General features: G+C 42.9%; 1 protein-coding gene across 1 annotated transcript in view; it reads left to right on the plus strand.

The window, feature by feature from the left end:
* The window catches only part of LOC115084458 (ectonucleoside triphosphate diphosphohydrolase 3-like), a 70,047-nt gene that overhangs the window by 26,324 nt on the left and 25,526 nt on the right, over positions 1-18,197 (plus strand). Inside the window, exon 4 of the mRNA XM_029589368.1 lies at positions 17,076-17,226. Within this exon, the coding sequence (XP_029445228.1) occupies positions 17,076-17,226 (151 nt within the window). The remainder of the gene's footprint in view (positions 1-17,075; positions 17,227-18,197) is intronic.

Raw genomic sequence — 18,197 nt, forward strand, 5'->3', positions numbered from 1 at the left:
CTAGGCAAGAAAGAGCGGAGTGAGAGTTTGTGACTGCTCTGAGAATGCAGTGTGTTGGGAGGGAGGAGGGGGCATGTATGAGGGCGAGGATGCGCATGACAGGCAGGCGAGTGGGGACAGGATGGATAGGAGGAGTGTGGCGTCTGTCTCAGGTGAGTGTAGTCAGAGAGAGGAGATAGTGTAGGAGCAGAGGGGTGTGCAAGAGTGTGATGATGCAACTGGGGGTGGGAGTGGAGGGAAAAGAAGGTGGGTGGAGGTGATAGAGCAAAGGGAGGGGGAAGGGGAAGCTCCCAAAGTTATGCAGATGCTCAGCTTTCCATCCATTTCCTAGTCTGAGCATTCCTGCTGACCCCTAGGAGGATTATGTAATACAGTTTAGAGAATGAGGGGTTTTTTCCCCCCCTTTCCTGGGAAGCAACTTCTGGTGATGGTGGAGAACTGCGAGTAATATATCTGTGTTGTAACTTGTGACTGCACTGATGTAGGATTCAGAAGGTTAGGTACAGATCAGTTCAAGAAAGGACATCTGCCTCACCAGTGTGTTATCCAAAAAGCTCCACTGAGCTTAGAGAGTGCCAGAGTTGAACTATTATGTAATATTGCTGCTAATATAGTTTTTGAGAAGATGTTTTTTAGAAGCTTTGTTTTAATGTAACGCCTTAACCGCGATTGTTCTGTTAGATTGTAAACCGATATGATTTGTCAATTGTACAAGAATGTCGGTATATAAGAATTCTAAATAAATAAATAAATAAATAGATGTTATGTATCATTCAACGAGAATGACCTCGGATTGGATTCATGTCAATAACTTTCTCCTATAAAGAAACAGATCTTGTGGAACTATTCCCCATCCCCCATTAACGTTTCAGTCCGATGTTTATGGAATTACAAGGCATTTCTCCTAGAAATATAAGAGACTGACAGCTATCTACATTATATGGTAAACTCTGTCTCAAAGCCTTGTCAGTCCTCAGAGGGATCTAGTCAGCCCTGACCATTGAGGCTAGTCCATTATATCATGTGCTTGACCGATCTCTACTCCAGAGCCTGGTAACCAGGCTAGGGATCAGAACCCAACCACTGACAACCGGTTACTGATATAAATGTCTCTCCCGGCCCGTGCATTAAAAAGAATCCAGGAAAGATAAAGTTGGAGCTCCAGTTAATAAATCAGCAGAAGTCGGGGAAAAATATCCAGTAACCTTATTTCGTGCCACCCTCTCTTCCTGTACGAATTATCAGAGGCCACCTAACTGGTAACTTAGCTGAGATACGGAAACTGAGATAGAGTAAGAGACGCTGCGGCCACCCACCTGCTTTTTCTGAGCCCTACGCAGGGCAGATACACATTTTGCAGTGAGCAGGAAGCACTGCTGCTGCCTCTTAAAATGGAAACAGTACTCATTTGTGATTTTTTTTTCCCTGTGCTCTTTCAATGAAAATGGATTATGTGTGGTAAATGTTGTTAAAGCAGTAGTATTTATTTATTTAGACATTTTATATACCGTCGCTCCATGTCGAGATCACAACGGTTTATAGAAGTAACATTCATAATTTTAAAACAAAAATTAACACATATCGAATGAAATGCTCCAATACATGTTAAACCACTTACTAAGAACATAAACATAAAACAAATAGTACAGGAAATTAATATAACAGTTATTAAAATAATAATGAGTACATTGTAAATCATGTTTCATAGCATTTGTCCTACATGCTTCCAGTCTAAAGAAATCTCATCGTTTCTTAATACTGAGAAATTCCCTCACTCCCTCGTTACACTTTATTCATCATGCTTCAAATTAATATTTCTCGTCCTTCTTGATACTGTCATTCTCTTGCACTCTGTTGATTTAAAGTAAGATTATATACATTTTTGAATAGCCATGTTTTTAGCTCACATTTAAATCTCTTTCTATCCGGTATCAAACATAACATCTCAGGTAGTGAGTTCCAAAGCTTTGGACCCGCTGTAGAAAACACATGGTCTCTTACTTGGGTCAAATATGAGATCTTAGTGCTTGATAAGGTGTGTATAGTTGTAATGTCACTCCGATAATACTTTGTAATAGATTTGGGGTTGTACTGGCAGCCATTGCAGTGAAATCAGTGAGGGTGTAATGTGATCACATTTTTTAGTTCCTAATAAAAGTCTAGCTGAAGCGATTTGTAATAATTGTAATGGATTTAAGAGAAATGCGGGCAGATCAAGTAATAGAGAGTTAACGGTGGTCTAGGTATGAGAAAATAAGAGTTTGCAATACAGTACGAAAATCCTTGAAAGTTAATAAAGGTTTCAGCGAAATCAGTATACACAACTAGGCGTAACCTGTATTGACTAATTTATTGATGTGCTTTTTCATAGTAGATTTTCATCTAACTGGATACCTAAATCCCCTAATCCCGTACTTGATTTGAGGGAGTAATTTGAAAAGTACCTAGGTCGAAAACCGGTGGTTTAACCATAGAAGAATTTCTGCTTAACCAAATGATTTCAGTCTTATTAGGGTAGTTTAATGTTAGTTTATGTTGAGATAGTACTTGCTGTATTGCTTTCATATAGGTTGATAGTGTCAACACTGTTTGTTCAATTGATTTAGAGAATGGAATGTAAAATTGTATGTCATCAGCCTACAAAAAGAAAGAAATCCCTAAATCCGCCAGTAATTTACACAGTGGAAGCATATAAATATCGAATAATGTTGCCAATAGGGATGAACCTTGAGGGACATCCATATCAATATGGAAAGTATCAGATATGTGATTGTCCAATTTAACTTGGAATGACCTATTAGATAGGAAGGAAGAGAACCATCCGAGTACAGTTATACATCCTACAAAATATAGGGTTTTAGAAAATAGAACTTGAGCACCAGTCAAACAGCCTCCAGGTGCTGCTAGGACTCTTAGGGGGAGCCTGCTGGAGCTCAGACATGCAGAGGCATTGGTGTAACCTTCTTTTTTAAAAATCTTATATTTGGGACAAGGCCCCAAATTGAGTACATGTCTTGGAGCATGTGAGGGGAGAGATTTGGGGTGGGGAGTCCTGGAGTCTCTCTGTAGGTAATTATTGGGAAAAAAAAGTTATAGAGGCAGTACCAGTAAATCGCTACTAGATGGCCTAGTAAATGGCAACAGAGCTTGATATATAGTTCGCAGCTTTCATTTTTTGGTTTTTATTGTTTACAATGTTTCCAGGGAATTTATCAGGGTTTATTATGATAAGAACAAAAACAGGAGAAAATCACTGGGAAAAAAAGAGACTAATTATTTTTCCAGGTAAATATTGGAGTTTGTTTTGGTGGATAGAAGCCAGGACTGTAAAAAAAAAATAATAATAATTTTCCCTCCCGTTCACTCAGCAGCATATCCCTCTCTACCCCCATCCCTTGCCTACTATGTCCCTCACCACGAATCTCCCACTATTCCCCCCCCCCCCCGCCATTGCAACAGCCTTCATCCTTCCTGATGATGGCTCCAGGCTCCTTTTCCCTCCTCCTTTCTTCGGCAGCAGCTTGCTGTGGCTCCTTCACTCTGAACTGCTACTTTTGTACAGGGCCAGGGAGCCTGCTGGGAAGGGGGGTTCTGATAGTGGGAGGGGTCGCATCAAATGCTGCATCAGTGGCACCAGACAGCAGATGCTTTGCCTGGATGCAGGTAAGTAGCAAATTATCCAGCCAGACAAGGCCGGATAACTTTAAGCCTGCATCTGGACAGGTCAAAGGTTTTACAGCTAACTATGGGGGTCATTTATCAAAATGCGATAAGGCGTTTTTGCATCAAGCTAGGTTGAGAGAACATTGCCCAAATCTCATCTTGGAGTGAGTTTCCTCACTCCGAAGGTCATCAAATCTTCACAAGAGACCAGTGTTCTGTTCGTATGTGTCACGTAGAATGTCAAAGTGGCCCCTAACCCCCTACACTCATACCTAAACCCCACCTCGAGTTACTAGGTGGGCCTACCATAGGGATACAAATACCTACCTATGGGGATGACATTATGGCCAGTCTCTCTCTCTCTCTCTCTCTCATCATATGCAGGAAATACAACAGGTCTGACACCTTTTGATAAATCCAGGCTTTAGTAGGATATATGCTATATTCAGCTAAGTTAGCCAGACAACTGGAATGCCCCCTTTTACCTGGCTAAATTATAGCTGGATACACAGTTACCTGACCATAATTTAGCCAGATAAGTGGCTGAATATGCCACTTGTGCCATTTAGACAGATAACTTTTGAGTTATCCATCTAAATGGCTTTTGAATATTGACCTCAGAAGGAGAGAAAACCTTTAGTAAATAGTCCCCTTAGTTTGTTTTCAACTAGTGTGTGCTATTTTCCAAAATGGTAGAAATGAGAAAAAAATATGAATTTCAGCAGAATTTTATTTTCATTTTGTTTGCAAATGAAAGGAGACAAGGGTGTTTTGTTGAGTTTTTCATTTTCTTTGCACATGAATGCACATTCCTAATTGTCTTCACATAGTGTCAGATGACAAAATGAAAAAAAAAAGAACTCTTGATAGACCTGTTTCCTTCTTTTATATAAGACAACACAATATAATTTCTAAAAAGCTAGTATTTAGGAAGGAAAATTGGATATATCAGGCACTAGTGTTTCCCTGAGTGGCATTTACTGATTTCCTGGGCTACACAACCTTATCCCAATAATGTTCTTCTTTCCTGGCAAAGATCTTGAATTGGTAATTGAGGATTTGCTTTACCAGCTGGCCTGAGCTCATCACAGCAGAGAGTAGAGTTCCTTGTACTTTACGAAATTGGCATCAGCTCCTTTCTCCTCTCATCTCTCAAAACAGATCTTTAAATTAAAGAAGACATAGTAAAATACAACTGAGTACCGTATTTGCTCCATTCATCCCATCCTTGCTGCATTTGATGTGGATAAAAAATCTCAGTAATGAACACTGGATTGAGGATAGTGTCGTCTTAAGACCTATGGATCCATCTTTCAGTATATGAGACATTTTGTGCCTGAAGTCTTGGTATTTGGGAACCTAAACTGGTAGGGATGTGAATCATTTTTTGACGATTTAAAACAATCGTCAGATATATTTTAAATCATCAAAAATCGTTAGAGCCGCGATACAATAGCAATTCCCCCGATGTATCGTCAAAAAATCGTAAATCAGGGGAGGGTGGGAAAACCGGCACACCAAAACAACCGTAAAACCCACCCCGACCCTTTAAAACAAATCCCCCACCCTCCCGAACCCCCCCCCAAAATGTTTTAAATTACCTGGGGTCCAGTGGGGGGTCCCGGCGCGATCTCCCGCTCTCGGGCCACGGCTGCGTTAATAGAAATGGCGCCGGTGGCCCTTTGCCCTTACCATATGACAGGGCAAAGGTAGCTCCGGCGCCATTTTGGTTCCTGTCACCCGATGTCACGAGTGCAGGAGATCGCTCCCGGACCCCCAGGGACTTTTGGCCAGCTTGGGGGGGCCTCCTGACCCCCACAAGACTTGCCAAAAGTCCAGCGGGGCTCGTATGACATAGTGAGGGCAAAGGTAGCGCCGGCGCCATTTTGAATATTGGCAATACGGCCCGCGTGCAGGAGGTCGCTCCCGGACCCCCGCTGGACTTTTGGCAAGTCTTTTTGGGGTCAGGAGGCACAGGCACTACTTTTGCCCTCACTATGTCATACGGGTCGTATGACATAGTGAGGGCAAAGGTAGCGCCGGCGCCATTTTGAATATTGGCAATATGGCCCGCGTGCAGGAGGTCGCTCCCGGACCCCTGCTGGACTTTTGGGGTCGTATGACATAGTGAGGGCAAAGGTAGCGCCGGCGCCATTTTGAATATTGGCAATACGGCCCGCGTGCAGGAGGTCGCTCCCGGACCCCCGCTGGACTTTTGGCAAGTCTTTTGGGGGTCAGGAGGCCCCCCCAAGCTGGCCAAAAGTCCCTGGGGGTCCAGCAGGGGTCCGGGAGCGATCTCCTGCACTCGTGACATCGGGTGACAGGAACCATAATGGTGCCGGCGCTACCTTTGCCCTGTCATATGGTAAGGTCAAAGGGCCACTGGTGCCATTTCTATTAATGCAGCCATGGCCCGAGAGTGGGAGATCGCGCCGGGACCCCCCCACTGGATCCCAGGTAATTTAAAACATTTTGGGGGGGTTCGGGAGGGTGGGGGATTTGTTTTAAAGGGTCGGGGTGGGTTTTAGGGTTGTTTTGGTGTGCTGGTTTTCCCGCCCTCCCCCGATTTACGATTTTTTACGATTTTTTAACAGAAAAAACCATGACGATCAGATTTCCCTCCCCCCCAGCCAAAATCGTTCGTTAAGACGATCGATCACACGATTCACATCCCTATAAACTGGAGTGGTATGACATATCAATGATGCAAAAAGGAAAGGGCTACATGAAAACCCAGAAAGAGTGCTACTATTTTTCATTCCATGTTTACCTCTATTTGCAGTCATACATATCTGCTCTTATAGTGGTAAAAAAATGAGAATATGCCAATCTTAATGGTACACAGATTGACATGACTGTGCTTATACTTTTTTTATTGATTGATTAGGAAATTCAGATTAAGACACATGCCTCGTCTTCAAATGACTCTCTGAGGTAGAGGGAGAAAAATGACTTGCCCAAGGTCATTCACAGAGTCTGTCCACGTTGATGAGGCTTGAACTGAGAACTTATGTTTTAGAACTTCCTCTGAGTGGGAGACCAACGCGATTACACACAAGCCTATCTTTTCCTCTTCTCTCATCTGTGTATAGCCTAAAACTGTGCAAAGTGGGAGTAGAAGTCCTTTCTGGCTTTCAAGTCTAAATACCACGAGCACCATTGTGAACATCCCCTTCTGAAGCCTTCTGTTTGCCAGTGACGATCTACAGCTTAAGCATGACTAACAATGATTGCGCTCTCTTAGATCAGCCACAACAGGTACAACGCAGACATATTTTCTAATGGTTCTGTTTAAACCTGTCATACATTAGGGGATGTTACGCACAGAAAATGCAGTGTTTCTGTTTGAATCTTCTGTGGCTGGCAGTCTCGTTAGAAAGGCATCATATCCATCTGTTGTTCAGGAATGTGCGTCCTGAAGGGATATAGAAAGAAGGAAAGAGATGAGAATGGTCGTTCCGTTTAAGGGCAGGCCTCAATACTTTTTCAAAAGACCCAAATAAGTGTATAGGACTTGCTTTTTAAAACAGGACAGTGGAGAGACAATTAAACCCATTCTAACTTTTCCATTCCGAAAGACACACTGAGAAATATTCCAACATGTTGACTTCCATATGACCAAAAAAAGTGAACAGTATAGTTAAATACTGTAGTTTCAAAGCACATCTGTGAATCCTGAAGAGCCCTATACTCTTTGTACTTGCCAAATTACAGAAATATTATTTAAATTACTATATATTAAAAGTGTGCAGAAATAATTTACCTGCAAGATCCTATTTAGATGACCCTCCCCCCACCCCTGCCCCCCCAACATCCTTGGCTTTACTGTAGTAGAAAAAGCAAGTCTATGGATGCCATCTCTTAAACTGAGCAGAACTGGTTAGGTGGGGGGAGGAGGGGAAGGACTTGTGAGCTGGAAGGATACTCGGGTTGAATCGCCGCTTGCGCCGGTGCCGATGCCCTGAGGAGGAGAGGCCTCACCCCCCAGTTGGGCTCTATCAACATCATCAAGGAGCGCCTGGAACACCTTTAAATTCAGGGCCCTGCGGTGCGCAGCTGAAACCGTGCGCCAAAGGGAGCGAAATGGGGAGAAAAAGGAAATCTAAAGCCTGGACCTCCTTTCCTGTATCTTCCTCGTCAGTAAGGCATAGACCCATGGATGACCACATTCCTCATATTGGTGAGTCATCCATTAGGGACTGTATGGGGGTTAACTCACCCTTGGGGATATCTGTAAGTCCTGAGCCAACTCAGCCACACTTTCAACCTGCTGCAACGTCACTTTCTGATGCCCTAGTAGTAGCCTCTCAACCTCCATTGGTTACATCAGCCGAGGCCAAGCTCTTTAGCATTGCTGGCCTCGGAGGGTAACCCCTCCCCCCCCCCCCCCAATTGTACCTTTTCCCTCAATAATACCCTCTATGAGGGAATTGAAGAACCAGAAAATGTTACCCTTTTATAGAAACATAGAAACATAGAAATGACGGCAGAAGAAGACCAAACGGCCCATCCAGTCTGCCCAGCAAGCTTCACACACTTTTTTCTTTCATACTTATCTGTTTCTCTTAGCTCTTGGTTCTATTTCACTTCCACCCCCACCATTAATGTAGAAAGCAGTGATGGAACTGCATCCAAGTGAAATATCTAGCTTGATTAGTTAGGGGTAGTAGGGGTAGTAACCGCGGCAATAAGCAAGCTACACCCATGCTTATTTGTTTTACTCAGACTATGTTATACAGCCCTTATTGGTTGTTTTTCTTCTCCCCTGCTGTTGAAGCAGGGAGCTATGCTGGATATGCTTGAAGTATCAGTTTATTCTTCTCTCATGCTGTTGAAGCAGAGAGCCATGCTGGAAATGCATCGAAAGTGAAGTATCAGGCACATTTGGTTTGGGGTAGTAACCGCCGTAACAAGCCAGCTACTCCCCGCTTTGTGAGTGTGAACCTTTTTTTCTTCTCCCCTGCCGTTGAAGCAGAGAGCTCTGCTGGATGTGTGTAGTATCAGTTTTTTCTTCTCCCCTGCCGTTGAAGCAGAGAACTATGCTGTATATGCATAGAAATTGAAGTAACAGGCTTATTTGGTTTGGGGTAGTAACCGCCGTAACAAGCCAGCTACTCCCCCCTTTGTGAGTGCAGATCCTTTTTTCCACATTTCCTCTTGCTGTTGAAGCTAGAATGATGTTGGAGTCACAGTAAGCATGTGTACGTTTATTTAATAAGGGTATTGTCTCCAGGCAGTAGCCATCATTCTGGCGAGTCACCCACTCTTCATTGGCGGCCTCTTGACTTTATGGATCCACAGTGTTTATCCCACGCCCCTTTGAAGTCCTTCACAGTTCTGGTCTTCACCACATCCTCCGGAAGGGCATTCCAGGCATCCACCACCCTCTCCGTGAAGTATTTCTTCACGGAGAGGGTGGTGGATGCCCTTCCGGAGGATGTGGTGAAGACCAGAACTGTGAAGGACTTCAAAGGGGCGTGGGATAAACACTGTGGATCCATAAAGTCAAGAGGCCATGTGGAAATTGGTTGCTAAGGTAGATAAAAAGATGTCTGATTCACTGTCTCAGATTCATATTTTTTCAGCAGAAACAAGAGCTAAAATGGAAGATCAAGATAATAGGATTAAAAGTGGAGAGGGCTCTATTTCTCTGTTTAACTCTTGTTTGTCCCTTTGCAAATTGCTTGTACATCCTTTATTAAGGATCAGATTGAGGTGTTGGAAAATGAAATGAGATCACGTAAGCTACGCTTTTTAAATTTTCCTATCTCTAGATTAGTTTCACCTAGAGAATTATTTAGAAAGTATAGTTGTGAAGTATTATCTTTTGATGAAGATAAGGTTCCTGTTTTATCTAAACTATATTATCTTCCTAATAAGAAAGCGATACCTACTCAGGAAGAGGAAATGAATGTCTTGCAAAGTCCTGGCATTTCCACTTTCCTAGAAGATTCTTTAGACAATATCTTGACTAGAGCTACTTTGTGTTGTGCTCTGTGGCCGTGGCGCCCCACGACCGCAGCCCCCTACCTGTTTTTCGGCGCCACGGGAGCCCCGGGGGAGGGCTCCGACTTGGGCCATCGCACCTGCGCAGTCTCCGGCGCTGCCCGTTGCAGGGGAAGCTATCCTGCTTCCCCCCAGCGGCGTCTCCCCTCTGCGGGAGAAATCCAAAATGGCCGCCGCAATGCTTCAGCTCGAGGCCACGCCCCCTCCACAGAATTAAAGGGACCCATCCCTCTAAATGGTCTCACCTGTTCTCTATCAGCCAGGGCAGAGGAAGTATAAAAGGCAACTTCCTCTGCTCATCCAGTGACTTGGCAACGTCCTTCCTCGCTGTCTAGTCTGCTTGCTTCGGTGAGTTCCCCGCGCTTGGACTCCGGTTCCTGTTCCGTCTTGGTGTTCCTGGTTCCTGACTTCGGATTGGCTTACGGTGATTCTCTGGTTCCTGACTTCGGCTTGGCTTCTGTGATTCTCTGGTTCCTGACTTCGGATTGGCAAGCGGTGATTCTCTGGTGCACGACTTCGGACTGGTGAGTAACGACCCTCTGGCACTCAACCTAGGACTCCTTCAAGACTCCGTCTCCAAGGGCCCACCTAAGTCCCAGCGGCCCGGGTCCCTACGGGCTCCTCCTGGGGGGACTGCGGGCTTCCAGAGCGAAGTTCCAGTTGGCCTTTGCACCGTTGCTCTGACCTCCCTAGTTCCACCTAATTCCCAGCGGTCGGTTCCCTACGGGCTCCTCCCGGGGGGACCGCAGACCACCAGTGGTGAAGACACAGCGCCTTATCTCGTCTCTTCATCGCCTCCGAGTTTGCCTCAGCCTCCAGTGCCAAGAGTCAGCTGGTCTTGCCTCCTGTTCTGCCTCGCCACCCGACGAGAGAGCCTACGGACCCCCCAAAAGGTATACCATCCTCTCGCCGGCCAAGGGTCCACAAGCCTGAGCATAACACTTTGTTGGTCTCTTTTTCATTGAAGCAGGATAAAGATCTGGTTTTTTATAAATATTTTCAGTGTAAAGATCTGGCTTTTTGTGGACAAAAAAACTCAGATCTTTCCAGATGTTTCCAGGGCTACTGAAACCCGTCGGACACATTTCCTTTCTTTCAAACAGAGCTCTAGATATTGGTGCTAGATTTTTCCTTAAATTTCCATGTAAATGTTTACAGAATAATAAATTTGTATTTCTGGAACCTTTGCAGTTAGATCGCTTTCTAAGAGTTAAGACTTAGTGAATATTTTATTGTACCTTAGTTTGGGCTAGAATGGTATAATGTGGCTGTATAATAAGTTAACTGACTCACCTATGAATCTTGTTCTCTCTCTCCTCCTTCTAGATGTGGGCTAATAAGATTGAATTTATGGATATATTTTTGGATATATTCCAAGTTTATATTTTGTATATTTTCCTTTTTTTCTTGGATTGTTTCATTGTAACAAAAGATATAACTTAATAAATAATACATTAAAAAAAAAGAACTGGTTAGGTGACACAAAACGAGAAGTAACTAACAATATTATTAGAACTACCACTTAAGATCATTTTTCACATGTTTTGTTGTCTTTCTACAACCAAATTAATTTGCATTACCATTTGATATCTTTTTCTGCTATGAGAGCAAATACATTAGAATTTCATATTTGTTTTACCTTTTTGCCGTTTTAGAAAGCACAAAGAGATTTTCATACATCATTATTATTAACAGACATTTACCAAGGCTTAAAATATAGTAAATGTCATGCTCTGACTGGGAAATAGGCACTCCAGATCATGAGATCTGCCTTTGGAAGGGCAGTATGCCTCAGTTCCTGCATTACACTTCATGTCCAGTATTTGGTGTGGGCATGAGGTTTGGCAGCGCACGCCCGGCTTTCAGCCAGCAACACAGAATTCCTGTCCTAATCAGCACTGCAACTAACTGCGGCATCTTTACAGAAGTATTTAAAAATAAGTTTGACACATTTTTTGCTGCTAATGATTTTTATAGGCACAGGGACATAATATGGGCGACTTTCAAACTGTACGCAGAATGTGTATAGTCTGTGGGTTATTTTTTTATCTGCTGACTTTATGTAAATTTACAAAAGGAAAACATTTCCTTTGAAAACTACATCTCAAAAAGCATGTGCACAGATCCGCACTTGCTATTTGTGCAAAATGATGCGCCTACATGCATAAGTGCTAATCCTATCCGGACTCCACCCCAGGAATGCTTCTGCTCTCTGCACATAAAAGAATGCATGCACTTTTACATGCATCTAGGGTAGGCAATTTTAAAAGATCCAATTTCTGCGCATAAAACACTTTTTTATGTGCAGAAATGGTTTTGAAAATGACCCACCTACAGATCGAAATTAGAAATGGGTGTCCAGAACACTCTGAATTCTACACATGATTTTATTATTGAAAAGTGGTCAATCAAATTATAAAGTAAACTAAACTAAAATGTCTTTATTCAGTCTAAAAACGATGGCCTCATTTCTGCAACATTCTGGAGCTGTGCCATTGGCCAAGTACCTCCATGTAGTCCTGTGGCATTTTCTCTCGTTCAGCAAAACAAATTAGGCCAATTTAGGGAATATTCCTCTCTGCCCCACAGAGATTTACTTCTCTACGTACATTTTGTCTCACCTCTGTTCTCACACTGCTGATGCACGGCCATCTCTGAAATTTTTGCTTTAGCCTTCATTATTTTGCCAAGTTAACTTTCAATTGCATCTCATGTGATAGGAAAAGGGAAGGGATGTGTTCTAATGCCTTTATGCTAGATAGGTATTTATATCTCTATGGGAGGCCTACCTAGTAACTCGAGGTGAGGTTTAGGTATTAGTGTAGGGGTTAGGGGCTACTTTGACATTCAAAACGAGACATACGAACAGAACAGTGCTCTCTTGTGAAGATTTGATGACCTTCGGAGTGAGGAAACTCACCCAAAGCTGAGATTTGTGGAATGTTCTCTCAACCTAGCTTGATGTTACCCAGGTTGAGAGTCCATCAAGTTAGGTTGAGAGAACACTGCACAAATCTCATCTTTGGGTGAGTTTCCTCACTCCAAAGGTCATCAAATCTTCACAAGAGAGCATTGTTCTGTTCGTACATCTCGCTTTGAATGTCAAAGTGGCCCCTAACCCCTTAAGTCACTGACTATCAGAATGTGAAATTTTATTTATTTTATTTTTAAAAATTTGTAGGCCACGCTATCCTATATTCTAGACAATTTCCAGAGAAGACATTCATAAGATGAATTTAAAACAAAAACAAAAATCACAGAAATGTATACAATACAATGTATGACTTATATAGGCTACAGTAAAGAGATGATTGATCACTTTATGCAAAATATAAACAGTGGGAGGAACAAAAGTAACAATGTAAATTGGCTAACGGAATTCTAATAAAAAAAGACTGTTTAAATAGGTGAGTCTTTAAATGCTTATAGGCCCGTTTCCGTAGAATAACTGGAAGTTGGTTCTATAGCATTGCACCTACCACTGAGAACAGATGCTCTCTTGATTCAGAGAGATGAATGACCTTATGACTTGGCACATCAAGTAGGAAATGACCCTCATATCTTCACTGACTGGTCAGTGAATATTTAATAACACATTAATACAGAAAGGTAAATCATCATTTAAAGCATTATGTATCATCATAAGGATTTTGCATTGTATACAGAATTCTACAGGTAGCGAGTGCAAGGACTTTAGAATGGAGGTGATATGTTCACATTTCATAGAAACGAATAGTATTCTTGCTGAAGACTTTTGAATGACCTGCAAAGCTTTAATAGTAAATTATGGAAGACTCAAAAATAAAGAATTGCAATAATCAATCCTTGGGAGTAACATTGATTACATCACTAACCAGAATTCTGCCAGTTCCAAATAAGGTTTTAGTCTATGCAACAGGTCTGGCTTCCAAAAATGTTTTTGTGCTAGAAGTTTGACATGTGTCTTAAAAGACAAGTTAGATTCAAAGAGAACTCCTAGATTTCTAGTTTGCTGAACTGAGGGCTGCATGCAGGCAGAAATATTTGGCCACTCAAGCACATGTGAACTTCTTTGATTCTGTACTTATGCACATGAATGACATTTCATAAAAAACAAACAAAACCAGGTTGACTGGAGACACACCAGCAAATAGCAACAAAAAAAACAAAACAGAGGATGCGCTTCTTGAAACATTGTACAAGTCTAAATGACATTTATAGTGGAATATCTCCAAAAATATGTATTCAAATGTAATTTAAAAGTACTGTTTCTAGGTTAAAGCAAATGTAATGTTTTGATGTTTGTTTGACAGATGTAAGTCCTTCCTGACAAAGCTTCTTGTGAAACATGGTTCCATGTCAGGGCACTCCAATTTGCATTAATCTGTGAAAAGCACCTTCAAATTACATTTCAATCTATTTTTGGAGATATTCCTCTAGAAACATCATCTGAACTTGTGTAATGTTTTGAGCAGCACATCTTCTGTTATTGTTGACATTTAACAGTACGGATGAGTATTCATTTTATACGAAATAGACAATGGCAATGAAATTGTCTATTTCATCTTGTTTCAGGAGCAGTATGAAACTGAAAAAAAATGACAAAATTTCATAAAAATTTGTATTTTGTGTTAGTTCACACTAACGGGACTTGGTGTTAGTGCACAATAACTGAAAATGTTACCGATAAGTTAAAAAGTGTCAATTGGGAGAGCAGTTTGTTAGCTAGAGGTATGGTTCTGTATTCCCATTGGCTGCCTCTTTAGTTACTTATTTGTTTTGCCAAGGTTGTAAGGTGGTGTTTGTGGGGATGGCCAGTGCCTAGTAACAAATGTAAACAAACAAGTGATATAATAATACCATTAAGTTCTAGTCAGCAAAAGCATGTAATGCAAATACATATTTTGAGTTTGCCAATCCCTTTGATTTTTGGAAAGGGGCCCTAGCATTTTGGGATATGCATACTTTGAACTCACCTAATGTATGTCTGTGTTTGGTTGTGGGAGTGACAGGTGAAAGGGGAAGTGACTGGAGTGAATATATGGGGTGACAGGTAGGAGAGAGACTGGTTGAGGTGGTGACTGGTGAGAGAGAGGCAGACTGGTGTGTGTGAGATGACTGGTGAGAGGGGGGAGTGAATGGAGTGACTGCATGGGATGACAGGTGGTAGAGAGATTAGTTGGGGTGGTAACTAGTGAGAGAGAAGCAGCCTGGTGTGTGTGGGGGTGACTGTTGAGAGGGGGAGTGACTGGAGTCACTGTATGGGGTGACAGGTGGGAGAGAGTTTGGTTGAGGTGGTGACTGGTGAGACAGAGGCAGCCTGGTGTATGTGGGGGTGACTGGTGAGAGGGAGAATAACTGGGGTGACTGTGAGGGGTAAGAGGAAAGAAACTGGTTGTGATGGTGACTGGTAGAGAGAGAGAGGCATCCTGTTGCGTGTATGGGAGAGGGTGTGACTGGTGAGAGCGGAAGTGCTTGGAGTGACTGTATGGGGTGACCTGTGGGAGAGGGAGGCAGCCTGGTGTATGTGAGGGGTAACTGTATGGGGTGTCAGGTCACCTGCCACACATACCAGGCTGCTTCTAATTCACCATTCACCATTCACCACCCCATCCAGTCTCTATCCCACCTGTCAGCTCAAACATTCACTCCAGTCACTTCCCCTCTCACCAATCACCCCTCCACCCAAACACACCAGCACACACCAAGGAAATTCAAAGTATGCATGTCCAAAAATGCCAGGGCCCCTTTCCTAAAATACAAAGGTTTTGGCGAATTCAAAATATGCATTTGCAATACACGCTATGCTTTTGCTGATTAGAACTTGAGGCTATTATTTATTACATCACTTGTTACCAGGCACTGGCTATCACCCCACAAATATCACCTTGCAATCTTGGCAGCACAAACAAGTAACAAAGGAGACAGCCAATGGGAATGAAGGACCATATCTCTACTAACGAACTGCTCCCCAATTGACACTTTTTAACTTATTGGTTAGGGATGTGCATCGTTTTTTTGACGGATGAAAATATTGTATGATATTTTCAAATCCATCATGTATCGGGGGTCACCGAAAATGATAGGAAAACCCCACAAAATTTTCGTGCGGTTTTCTTATAGTTTTGGGGGGGGGGGAGAGGGAGAAAGGGCACACAGAAAAAAAAACCCCAAACCCACCCCGACCCTTTATATCTAATTATTTACAATCTCCCACCTTCCTGACCCCCCCAAAAACTTTCCTAAAGTAACTGGCGGTCCAGCGGGGGTCCTGGGAGCGATCTCCCGCTCTCGGGCCATCAGCTGCCACTAATCAAAATGGCGCCGATGACCCTTTGCCCTTACCATGTGACAGGCGCTATCGGTGCCATTGGCCGACTCCTATCACATGGTAGGAGCAATGGTTGGCCTGCACCATTTTTAAGATGGCTCTGGCCATCCATTGCTCCTACCATGTGACAGGGGCCTGCCAATGGCACCGATAGCCCCTGTAATATGGTAAGGGCAAAGGGCCACCGGCACCATTTTGTTTACTGGCAGCCAATGGCCCGAGAGCAGGAGATCGCTCCCGGGACCTCCGCTGGACCACCAGGTACTTTAGGAAAGTTTTGGGGGGGGGGTCGGGAGGGTGGGGCATTGTAAATAATTACATTTAAAGGGTCGGGTGGGTTGGTTTTCTTCGGCTTGGGACAGCCGAAAAACAAAACCATCTGGACCACGGGAAACGGAATTTCCCATGGGTCCACGATAGCAAAACCGGAACCGATTCCGGCACCCAATTCACATCCCTATTGTCAGTAACATTTTCAGTTAAGAACATAAGAAATTGCCATGCTGGGTCAGACCAAGGGTCCATCAAGCCCAGCATTTTGTTTCCAACAGAGGCCAAACCAGGCCACAAGAACCTGGCAATTACCCAAACACCAAGAAGATCTCATGCTACTGATGCAATTAATAGCAGTGGCTATTCCCTAAGTAAACTTGATTAATAGCAGTTAATGGGCGCACTAACATCCAGTTAGGATAAAATAACATCCAGTTAGTGCGCACTAAGTTCCTTTAGCGTGCACTAACTCTGAAATTAGGGAAACACAAAATAAACACCCTGAACATTTTAAAAATGAAATCAAACAGATAACTACCTGAAATGAAAACACACACAAAAAAATCAGTGCACATCTCTATTGTGCATAACCATGTGTAACTCTATATTGGGCACTAAAAGGTACTGTATATTCACATATATTTCATATATGCATAAAAGGAGCAAAAATCCCCCAGCAAGGTAAGCTACTGTACATGCAACTGGTAGCTAAAGTATTTGGTATGTTTTATTACACAGTATGCTCTTGATGTGATTTTGAAAATGTTATTAGTGTTGCTGGGAGAGAGAAAAAATGGACTTATGACTATTGCTTGTCTTTCAGGTTCTGGAATATCGGGTTATGGGAATAATCCTCAAGGAGCTGCTAAATCCATCGAGGACTGTATGGAAAAAGTTAAAGAGAAAATTCCAGGTCACCAGCAGAATAGCACCCCTGTTTACCTCGGTGCCACAGCTGGAATGCGGTTACTCAGGTAACATTTAATTTTCTATTTCAGTATGCCGAACAAAAAGCAGTAGATGAAGAAGTGTAACAAAATATGTCTTTTTATATTAACTAGCTTTCTAATGGTGACAAACATTTATTTATTTATTTATTTGGTGTTTTTATATACCGATAATCGTTTGGAACATCTAATCGGTTTACAATGAACAATAATTCAGCAACAGGCTTTACATATAACTTAGTAAGACAACAATTCAGAAAACAGGTGGAGTAAAAAAAAACAAAAAACAAACATCTCAAGAAAAGAAAAGCCCACCAAAAAAAAAAAAGATTAGATAAGATTAGAAATTCTCAGATGTCCTGACTATGGCCATATGTTATACTCCTTCCTAATTAATCTAACTTTCCTTCATTTATTTTTCATTAGAATTCTATGGTACTTGAAGTGGGAGGTGAGCCTTCCCCAAAAAGCATGCCTTCATCCAGGGGAACCCCCTTCTGGTTTTACCAGACTCTAAATTCAAAAGGGAATTGAGCCAGCAGAGCAGTGTAAAGCAAAAGCATGCAAAGCAGCAGCAAGAACAGCTCCAGATGCATTACTGCTGTAAATGGAGTGAGGCCATGAATCAGGCCACTGCCACAAGCGGGTAGAGGATAACGGTTCAGAAGCGCGGGAGCCAAAGGGATTCTTCTGTGCGTGGTGCATGGGAAGCTTTCTGGTGTAAGCCAGTGCTGTGGCAGCTCTCTCTTCTTCAGCGATGGTGGGTGGCATGGCGCACTGGTGCTCCCCCCAGCTTGGCACCCTGGGAGGGCTCCTGTCATGCCCGCCTCTTTCAATGGCCCTATTGGCAGGTACATAGCGAACGTGCTTTTACAGTCTGCAGATTATCTTTCATCACTGAAGTAGCATCGACAACTGTGGGGATCAAAGCCACCGGCTGTGAGGGGGCAAGGTGGAGAGAATCTACTCCGAAAGCAAAGATATCCCAGTAAAACTGA

The sequence above is a fragment of the Rhinatrema bivittatum genome, chromosome 2 (assembly GCF_901001135.1).
Source record: "Rhinatrema bivittatum chromosome 2, aRhiBiv1.1, whole genome shotgun sequence".
Taxonomy (NCBI): Eukaryota; Metazoa; Chordata; class Amphibia; order Gymnophiona; family Rhinatrematidae; genus Rhinatrema; species Rhinatrema bivittatum.